The following is an 11,508-nucleotide window of genomic DNA, read 5'->3' as shown; positions in this document are numbered from 1 at the left end:
GCTGGATTTATTACTAGAAAGATAGCAGCATCATATTTTTAGGTAATTCAGGTAATTTCCCACTATTTCTAAGTATTCAGCTCCCCTATGTAATAAAGAACAAGTGTCTGACTACATATATCTTTTTGGTGACCCCCATCCCTTATCGTCCCTTGGGTAGGGTAAAGAGAGAGCAGTCATACCCTGTTGAGAGGGGGTACATGTGCATAACTATCTAAATGTTTAGCCGTATTCTTGACGGGTCACGTACACTAGTTATAAGAATATGGGTATAAATGCTGATTAGTGATAAACATCTGACTATTATTATTATTACTAGCTAAGCAACAACCCAAATTGGAAAAGCAGAATGCTACAAGGCCAAGGGGTCCAGCAGGGAAAATAGCCCAGTGAGGAAAGTAAATAAGGAAACGGATAGAATAGTGTGCCTGAGTATACACTCAAGCAAGAGAACTCTTACAAAAACATAAGCCATTTTGTGATATATACTGCATGGGAGATTGCCACCACTCAAACCAATTTGTAGGCTGAGATCACTGAACCCGGTAATAGTTTAAAACACCACACTCTCCATTACCTCCAAAATAATGCAATCCTGCAGTTCTCATCTTCTTGCACAGTAATTAGGTGGTTATTTAAATTCTGGGAAAGCAATAATTAGCAAGATATGTTGAGGAAGGAGGAAGGGGTTATAAAAAGAAAATAGCTCGGTTTCCTCACCAAACGACTAGGAACTGACATGTCAACACAGTCAACCAAACAGAATTCGTGATGCCAGTGTACATATCTTGCTAATTATTGCTTTCCCATAATTTAAATAACCACCTAATTACTGTGCAAGAAGATGAAAACTTGAGGGATGCATTATTTTGGAGTAAATGGAGAGCGTGGTGTTGTATACTATTACCTTGAACCCTAGTACTAGCGGGTCTTTTGAAAGTAGCAGCTGCCTTATATAATTGGATTTACAGTCACACTTGTTTGGCAACAAATGCTCTGTATATAGATAGAATATATAAGCACACAGTGTGCTCGGTACCTGTTTATTTGCGAAAACAGCACTGTATGACTCAATCCAATATTGATGCTTGATACTACACTGACGACAACGGTAACAAACTGGTTAAAACTGTTTATGAAAACAAACTTCGGTGAAGAAAACCTTCAAGAATATAAAAAATAAAAATAAATTCATGCATTTTCATGTATTCTTATCAAAATATGTAATATTTCTACGCATTCAGAAATGTGTTTTGCAAGTTATCTTTTGTCTGCTTGATAATTTTACTGACAAACTGCAGTCATATTCTCTATTTACTTAAAAATGACAAAATAAAAAGAAATATTTCAGCACTTTGCGAAATATTGATTGTTAGAATGTCAAGTAAAACTTTTTCATTTCTCTAAGCTACTTATCTTCTAGACATTGTGTTCTCCAAATAGTCTCCTAGTCTATTATAAAGATCATTGGCGCAATATTGACTTACATTCTATTTTTCTACTTACTTGTTTAGTGAAAACAAATATTTTACTTATTAAACCATTTAATATCCACATGTTTTGTCTCCGGTTTTTTTGCAACGTCCTACACCCTGTAGGGAACCATTTGAAACTAGTTGATAAACTTACTGCAAGCGTTTTTACGTGTTTTGAACAAGATAAATTAGGAACCAGAACTAGGAAAGACAGTGTATGTGTATTTAGAAAGAACGATAGGGAACTGCAAACCGACATTTACTATTAAGGCATTTAAGCTAGATTATCCTCAATGGACTCGGAGACTACCACTAACAAGAGGCCGCAAAAGTCACTTACCGGAATACTAATATAATAATACCAATTTCCTAATATCGCAAGAGGGTCTGCCCCTCTCTTTTATTCTTCTCCTGTACTTCTCTTTCTCCCTATTAACTTAATCTTTCCCTTCCCGAGTACCTGCCTTTGAGCTATAAACTGGATTGTATCCAGGGGTACTCATCCTTTCCTCATATTCCCCACTTCCCTATTCTTATTATTGTTGTGCTGTTTAATGGCGGCTCAAGTTATATCGTGGCTTTACTAGATTGCGTCCGAGTTTCTGAGTAAACACAGAGTTGCCTGAAATGTTACCCGATTCCTGTCATGACACCAGAAAGGATTTTTTTTTTTTTGTGTACGTGCTTTGTGTGATAACTTTCCAGTTGATTAGCGAAACTTCAGAGTTCGTATTGCCAGCTCAAAACCTTTTTCTAGACCGCAACAAGCGAGGCAGCTATTTACAAATGGTAGACTTACGGCTGATAGACTGAGGTTATGTCTAGAAAATTATCAGCAGAGTACCGTATCATTCAGCCAAGACACTCAGTGAGTAACTAAAGTACTCTAAACTAACCTAACCCATCCCTGGCACAGCGGCCTAGCTCACAAAATGCAGATCTCTGTTTTCAGTGGAGTCTACCGGCTTGAGTTAGGATATGAACTCTCTACCATGCGAAAAGGTATAAAACAAATCTGCCTAAAACCTTAAACCTGGTTTTCACACTTACTTTTTCACAGGTCCTGTTAAAACACATAGTGTAACACCAGTCTTATCGCACTGAAACTATTCAAGGTTTGGGGGCTACAGTCAAAGAGCTACCGCCCAGAGATAGTTCTAAAACAACAACATTCAAGGCAATATTGTCCTTGTGAGATTCTAGCAAAATTAATAATTCTCAGTTTACCCTGATGAGGTTAATTACTTGAAGCGTCTTTATTTCAAAAACTTTATAAAAAAACTATATCATAAGAGACTTATATGAAAACATGCTACAATAACATTTTATGTCAAATTTAGGTCAACATGGAATTCGATATGGAGGCCTAGCACCTCCAGTATAATAGTGAATTCCCGTAGGATATTAAAATAGCCTATATGTATAATTTCAGAAAATTCACATGTTCATTACTTGTGGAGCATAGACCTACTTCACTGTCAAAATAGTTCTTTAGGTCATATACACTTTATATATAGGACTATTTTAACATTTTAGCACTTCGGCAATAGTATTTGCTACTTGGTGGCTGATTGGTACCAAAATACTGGAAAGAGCTATTTAGCCTCAACTTCTAGTGCTAACATAGGCCTACTTCTCATTTTGTGTACAACATTGGTCATAAGTTTAAAAACTTGATGAATATCAGTTTACACTTTACCGGAAATTTTTGATACAGTATACCGAAAACCCAATGGGTCTATTGTCCTTTGAAACAACCCATGGGTTTATAGTCCCTCGAAGCTATATAAAGCAGAGATAAACACGTTTCAAACTGCTTCAGTAGTTTCACTTCTTTCAGGACATTGTGCATTAGCGAATAACACGTGGGATTCTCCAGCCTGCATTCTGGAACCGCAGAATTTGAAAGTCGTTCTGAAAAGGAAATTGTAATTAACTTCATTTTTGTTTCTTAAGAGAGAATATTGTTGAAATTAAATGACATATTTTGTGCAAATATTTAACCAATGCCATAAGAAGGAAAATTAGGAAGCTAAAGAATGTGATGATAGAATTTTCTGATATCATAAAAGCATTATTTTAGTTTAACGTTTGCATAGCTATAGTTTCTTTCATTTTTATACATTCGTTTATCAAATTTCTATCAATATCATAATAACATACAGTGACTTTGTAGATATTTGATCTGTCATATCAAATGTATTCTGTTAAAATTTGCTTTGCCTATTTCATCTTCTGTTATACGATATATTCTAGTAAACATATTCTTGGCTTATATTTTCCCTCACATATGCCTACCTCTTGGTCTAGGCTCGAACAGCACCCAGACCCCTACGAAAACGTCACAAGATTAGCTGATTTCTTGAGTCTCTCTACGTAAATACAAGGAGATACTTAACATCTCCTTTTACCCAAAAACACTAGGAAAACAAGAACAACTTAGAGGATAGTAAAGAAACAGTAACAAACGAACGGACAGAAAAAGAAAAGCCTCGAGAGAATTATTAGATCCTGCAGTACAGTGTGACGGGCCGAGAGAAGGTTGTGACTCAAAGACAGGGTGCAAGCAACTGAGTGAGTTTATTATAGAACACTCTCCTTTATATACAAAAGCTCAAGGCAACAAGAAATTTCATGTTAAAAATCAACACCGTTACCATTGAGAAAATCAGACATGTGTTTTCAGGTTCTTTTTAGTGCGAGGGGAGAGCGAAAATACAAGCATAATATTTAAACAAAATAAACTATGTACGATCGTGTGACACACGGTTGGTACAACAGGAAGATAACTGTGTTAGCGAAAGAGTACCGGTTTTTATAGATTAAATGAGGGAGGAAGTAGTCTGGCGGGTAAAGGTTTCAGTTCCAGTGTCATCAGAATAGATGCTCACCAGAACGTCAGCCGGCTAAGTCCAACCATCACCTGTGGGGCCCAAACACAGCAGTGGCCTCTCCAGTAAACAGATTAAACTCACGATCCCGAGCTGGGATCGATCTGCTGCCATGCCAGGGGAATGGCAGTGTATATTATGACCGAGTACCCTGCTTCTCATAAGTCCTGCTATCAATGTGGACGTCATGAGATTCAGGTAATAAAAGTTTGTGGCAGGCATAACAACTTTTATTTGTGTTCGATCTACCGGAATCCAGACATGGATGATTCTATCTTCGATTGTCTTCTTACCATTATGGCTAAGTTACAAGAAGATGATAGAAAGGCTTCTTTTGCTCACCATTGGGAGTGGTTAAGTTCTATCTCTCCTACCGATCGCCATGGCTTAAGGGCTTTAGACTTTGCCTCTGAATCAGGCTGTGAGCAAATCATAAATGAAGCTACTCACAGGTCTGGTAATTGCTTGGACCTCGTATACACTGACTCCCCTGGCGTTATAACTAGTAAGGTTGGTTCTCCAGTCGGGACATCTGATCATGCCTTGATTTCATTAGTAGTGAAGACTGAGCAGCCTGTTACTGATATATCATACTCTTGTAAAATTTATATGAAATCCCAAGCAGACTGGAATGGGATTTTGCATGATCTTTTGTGCTTGAATTGATCACAATTATATAGTAGTGTAGATCCTGTTGTCCCTTTGAATGAGAATCTAGTCAACATAATTGATAGGTGTATCCCTTCTCGTGTGCTAAGGTACCAAGTGAAGGACAAACCGTGGTTCAATGATGATTGTAGACGTGCTTATTTGGAGAAGCAGGAGGCCTATCACCTTTGGAAGGGTAACAGACCAGATTTGACCTGGAACAACTATACTCAGTTTCAAGCTTTTGCTCTGAGAGTTTATGCCTCAACAAAAAAGGAATACAATTTAACCATAAAAAAGACCCTTTCTGGTACAACTCAAGAACATAAATGGTGGTCTACCCTTAAATCTGCACTTTTTGGTGTAGATGCAACAGTTCCTCCTTCACTTAAACCAGATGGCTCAGTCACTCACTGTCCAAAGGAAAATGCAACCCTTTTGACTGACGTTTTTGACAGTAAACAGAGTAATGAAAAACTTGACCTTCCTCATTCCTTTTTTCCTGAGGCTAAACTAACTAGTTTAGCTTTTCGACCTTGTGAGATTAAAGCTCTGTTGATGGACCTTGATGCTTATGGAGGTGTAGACCCAAATGGTATTTTCCCTTTGTTTTTTATAAAGATAGCAGATTTCTTAGCTCCGAAGTTATGTTATTTTGCGCAAGTTAGCAAGAAGAGGAGCTTTTAGCACTTGTTGGAAAATTGGTAATGTTACTCCTCTATGTAAATGTGTTTGTGGTAGCTCAAGTCCCACTGATTACCGCCCAATTTCCATAACTCCCATATTATCTAAAGTTTTTGAACCTCTTCTGGCAAAACGTCTTAATAGGTTTGCTGAAGGTAATCACCTACTCCCTAGTTTGCAATTTGGTTTTCGTAAAGGCCTTGGAGCATGTGGTGCTCTTCTTACAATCTCCAATGCTGCACAGAAATCCCTTGATAATGGTCAGGAAGTTCGTATGATTGGCCTTGATTTTAGTGCTGCCTTTAACCGTGTAAATCATGAGACCCTTGTTTTCAAACTGAAACAGTTGGGAGTGGGTGGGTCGTTTCTTAGCATTATTATTGATTTCTCAAGTAATAGATCTCAAAGAGTTGTTGTTGATGGGCACCATAGTGAGTATAGGAATGTGATATCCGGTGTTCCACGGGGAAGTGTTCTTGGCCCATTACCTTTCATACTATATACACATGACATGTGGTTTGGCCTAGAAAACAAGCTTGTTGCATATGCAGATGATGCTACTCTCTTTGCATCAATTCCATCCCCTGAATGTAGATCTGGGGTTGGTGAATCCCTTAATAGAGATTTAGCTAAAATTAGTGCATGGTGCAAATTATGGGGTATGAAGTTGAATCCTAACAAAACTCAAAGTATGATTGTAAGTAGGTCAAGGACGGTGGCTCCTCAACATCCGGATCTCAGTATTGATAATGTTTCTTTAAATTTGTATGACTTAAAATTTTAGGAGTGATTCTCGACAGCAAATTTACTTTTGAGAAACACATTAGGTCTGTGTCTTCTTCAATTGCACAAAAAAATGGCTTATTGAGAAAGTCTTACAAGATTTTCGGTGATCAATCTATTCTGAAGAAGTTTTTTAATTCTTTCATTCTACCTTGTTTTGAGTATTGTTCTCCTGTCTGGTGTTCAGCTGCTGATTCTCATCTTAATTTGTTGGACAGAAACTTACGGTCTATTAAATTACTTATTCCTGATCTAGATATTAATTTTTGGCACCGTCGTTCAATTAGTTCATTATGCATGTTGCATAAGATTTTTCATAACTCTAACCATCCTTTACATTCAGATCTCCCTGGAAAATTCTATCCTGTTCGTAATACTAGGTAGGCAGTTAATTCTAATAGCCAGGCCTTCTCCATCATGAGGCTCAATACTACACAGTATTCTAGAAGTTTTATGCCATCTGTTACCAAGTTCTGGAATGATCTTCCTAATCGGGTAGTTGAATCAGTGAGACTTCAAAAGTTCAAAGTTGGAGCAAATGTTTTTATGTTGACCAGGCTGACATGAGCCTTTTTATAGTTTATATATTACATATCTGTTTTTGACGTTGTTAATAGTTTATATAGGACATATCTGTTATGACGCGGCTACTGTTTTTAGAATGATATATTGTTGATTTATTCTCATCATATATTTATTTCCTTATTTCCTTTCCTCACTGGGCTATTTTTCCCTATTGGAGCCCTAGGGCCTAAAGCATCTTGCTTTTCCAACTAGGGTTGTAGCTTGGCTAATAATAATAATAATAATAATAATAATAATAATAATAATAATAATAATAATAATGCGAATGCTAGGCAAACACGTTATCACTGTACTAGCCAGGGTGCACGAAGCTGCTTGAATAGATAACGATTTCTTGAGATAAGGTAGTATAAAGGCATAAGATGAAGATAATAGCGATAAGAAGAATGCCAGCATATTATTATTATTACAAGCTAAGCTACAATTCTAATTGGAAAACAGGTTGCTATAAGGCCAAGGGGCCCAACAGGGGAAAAAATAGCCCAGTGAAGAAAGGAAACATAAACTACAAGTGGAGTAATGAACAATTAAAAGAACATATTCTAAATATAGAAACAACATTAAAATCTATCTTTCATAAATAAACTATAAAAAGACTTATGTCATCCTATTCAACATAACAAAACACCGATTTAAATAATGAACAATTATAAGAACATATTCTAAATACAGCAACAACATTAAAATCAATCTTTCATAAATAAACTGTAAAAAGACTTATGTCATCCTATTCAACATAACAAAACACAGATTTAATTATGTATAAAAAGTTATGCATATCAATTCCGTTGGCCATTTATTATTATTATTATTATTACTATCCAAGCTACAACCCTAGTTGGAAAAGCAAGATGCTATAAGCCCAGGGGCTCCAACAGGGAAAAATAGCCCAGTGAGGAAAGGAAATAAGGAAATAAATAAATGAGGAGAACAAATTAACAATAAATCATTCTAAAATAAGTAACAACGTCAAAACAGATATGTCATATATAAACTATTAACAACATCAAAAACAAATATGTCATAAATAAACTATAAAAAGACTCATGTCAGTCTGGTCAACATAAAAACATTTGCTCCAACTTTGAACTTTTGAAGTTCTACTGATTCAACCACCCGATTAGGAAGATCATTCCACAACTTGGTAACAGCTGGAATAAAGCTTCTAGAGTACTGCGTAGTATTGAGCCTCATGATGGAGAAGGCCTGGCTATTAGAATTAACTGCCTTTAGACCTAACCGTAACCCATCTCTATCAGGGTTGCCAGGTTTTCTAAATGAGAATAGGTCAATTTTTAATCAACAGCATCTTTAAAAGGCCAACCCATTAATAGAAAAAGGTCAAAAATATAGTATTTAAGGCTCGGCTTTTTTCATATTACTAAAGGGCAACCTATTTAAATACAAAAGGTCAAATTTGAGTTTTTTTTGGCCGGAAAAAAGGCCAACATGGCAACCCTGATCTCTATATAGTATTTACACATGACCAACTTAGATTTAAGGAAAGTCTACCAAACAGCACAGCTCCTTACGTGGCTCCCGTTGATAACTCATCGACGGTGAAGGATTCGATGTACAGCGCTGGCTGACTGAACCTGAAGATGAGAGCGTGGAGGAGTCCCTGGTCCTCCTCGTAGTCGACTTGGAGGGCGTTCAGAGGACCCAGATGAGAGGAAAACCCAACCCAAGTTAGGCTTCCGCCGGGTTCAATAAATGTGGGCCTGGAAGATAGAATTGGTTTGTTTCTCAACATGAGCAGTCTCAACTTCAGTGTTATATAAGCTACAATACTGTAATCTGTTTCAGTGAAGTGGAAGTATGGGTTAGTGATGCTGAAGTGCAGTGAGGAAAAGTAGAAAATTAGTAATGTTTCTTAGATTTTGATTGAATTTAATAACGTCTGAAATAATACAATAGTTGGCAATTAGCAATAGATAATCATTTTAGTTAAAATTTATGTTTTATCCACAATTATTAATGATTTAGGACTAACATCTAGCGAAGACTATGTTGGACTTCCTATAATACAAGATCCGAGATACGCAAGGTCAACTTGACATGAGGGTATGATTTATATAACTTTTACAAGAAAACCAATGAACTGTATCGTATATTGAGTCTGGCCATATATCTACTGTGTATTTATCTTTTATATTTTCATTATTAATGATCATTAGGTCTGTCCTTAATACATACATACATATATATACCAAGGCACTTACCCCAATTTTGGGGGGTAGCCGACATCAACAAGAAACAAAACAAAAAAGGGGACCTCTACTCTCTACGTTCCTCCAGCCCAACAAGGGACTCAACCGAGTTCAGCTGGTACTGCTAGGGTGTCACAGCCCACCCTCCCACATTATCCACCACAGATGAAGCTTCATAATGCTGAATAGAAATAGATATTGTGTCAACATTCGTAGAGCCTGAAACTTATAAAGCCCTTGTACTTTTCTCTGAGCTCTGGACTCGCTGAGAACTTGACAGCCATAATGGAGGGTTTAGCTAAACCCTTTTCGTCACAAAAAGAAAACTAAATTTATCTTTATATAAAAATATAATTTGATAGTGAATAAATATAATAAAATATTCAGAATTGTTCATTTTAGATATGTTTTCAGTTTCTGTTCGTACTAGGGCCGAGCTAACATATGTCTATTAGTGTATTCAATGTATCTAATAATGCATAATTTAAGAATTCGAGTATTAAACACAAATGTCTCCTACACTGTTTCGAACTGATGAAGGAATTTATATAATAATGGTGTACATGATAAAGTTTATCCTAGTAAGCAAAGTAGTGGAATAATATAAATGTTTATTTTTTGAGTTTTCCTTCAGAACGTTTGCCCGTTACACTGAATAAACTCTACGGGAATCTCACTAAACATTTTACCTCCTTTCTCACCGTCTGTCACTACATTATGGGATAGTTAAAATTATCGTGAATATGTAAAATAATCTGACATTTTTATGAAATCTATAATTTTTGATAATTTTATGCTAACTTCTGGTTTACATAACTTCTTTAGTATCGATATTCTACGTTCTGTATATTCTCTATTGGAGATCTTATTGTTCAAACTTGGACATTTATTTGTTCCATGTGAATGTAATTTTAAGTAATGAAAACAATAGAAAAATCTCTTCTTTGTCCAGTTGTTAACAGTTTCACATCGCCAGTAAGAGCCAGAAATTCGATTTTAGCGGAGATGGGGGCCACCTTTTGAAAATAGTTAAAAGAAATCAGTTTGTCCTGAAGATTTAACCAATGAACGATGTACCTGGTAGTAAGTCAACTGTAGTATATCAAACCCATAGTGGATATAATAGAATAATAATAAAAAATAATAGAAATTTTTCTTTTAAGTCCTATAGTCCATTTCTTTTAGCGAGCCATATTTGCACCGACTCGCAGCGGTGCCCTTGTAGCTCGGAAAATTTCCTGATCGCTGATTGGTTGGACAAGATAATTCTAACCAATCAGCGACCAGGAAACTTGTCCGAGCTAAAAGGGCACCCTTGCGGGTCGGTGCAAATATGACTCGCTAAAAGAAATGGACTATAGTTAACAGTATCACATCACAAGTATGAACTGGAAGTCTGATTTTAGCAGAGATGGGGCCCCTTTTGAAATTTTTTTTTTTTAAACGATTCCGTTTGTCCTGATAATTTAACCAATAAACGATGGACCTGGCCGTAAGTCAACTGTAGTATGACAAACCCTACGTGGATATAAGCACGGGATAGGCAGTAGCCTTATCCTACAGGAATTATCGAGAGACAGAAGGGCCTGAATCCTTCTGGAATCCTAAGGCTGTGGATTTCAGAGATTGCCTTCAAGATCCTGTAGACGCAGTGTTTCCCAACCTTTTTTAACCCTTTTACCCCCAAGGTAAGGTTAAATTACTATATATATTTTTTTTAAATTGATGTAACAGCCTTAATTTTTGTCATAGAGAGGTCAGGTTGGTCTCATTCTTTTGGAAAATGCCTGAAGTTTCTCATAAAGTTATCAAAAACATGTAAATAACAATGTTTTGCAAGAATGTACCGGTATGTCCTTTCGGGGGTGAAAGGGTTAAATGATTACCCCAAAATTTTATTTCCAACTAATCAATGACCCGATTGATAGTTAAGGATCCAAAACAAATTGCAGATTTTGTGTATGAATTATGGCAATAATTATGGGAATGTGAATAACTCAATTTCAGAATATCTTGATTACCCCAAAAATACGGGTCCATTACCCCCACTGGGGTAATTTACCCCAGGGTTGGGGAACACTGCGTGTAGAGATTAGGGTTTTCCCCTGCTGTCTGGGACCGGAAAAGCAACCATCAAAGTTAGTAAGATGGGATTGTCATTAGCGGGTTTATACAGTTATGAATTGAATAATCACCTGCATTTACTGGGATCAAGTAAAGAGGTTGTGGAGC

The 11,508-nt window shown here is 36.5% G+C and overlaps 1 protein-coding gene across 2 annotated transcripts in view; it reads right to left on the bottom strand.

Moving 5' to 3' along the window:
- Positions 1-2,762: 2,762 nt before the first annotated feature.
- The window catches only part of LOC137655630 (pancreatic triacylglycerol lipase-like), a 45,166-nt gene continuing 36,420 nt past the window's right edge, over positions 2,763-11,508 (bottom strand). For both annotated transcript variants that reach the window (XM_068389549.1, XM_068389548.1), the window contains exons 11-12: positions 8,599-8,787; positions 2,763-3,389 (exon numbers count right to left, since the gene is read on the bottom strand). In XM_068389549.1, the coding sequence (XP_068245650.1) occupies positions 3,284-3,389; positions 8,599-8,787 (295 nt within the window). In that variant the 3' untranslated portion in view covers positions 2,763-3,283. The remainder of the gene's footprint in view (positions 3,390-8,598; positions 8,788-11,508) is intronic.

This window comes from Palaemon carinicauda, chromosome 16 (genome assembly GCF_036898095.1).
Source record: "Palaemon carinicauda isolate YSFRI2023 chromosome 16, ASM3689809v2, whole genome shotgun sequence".
Classification (NCBI taxonomy): Eukaryota; Metazoa; Arthropoda; class Malacostraca; order Decapoda; family Palaemonidae; genus Palaemon; species Palaemon carinicauda.
Note: the sequence above shows the minus strand (reverse complement) of the source record. Positions and strands in the feature narration are given on the sequence as shown.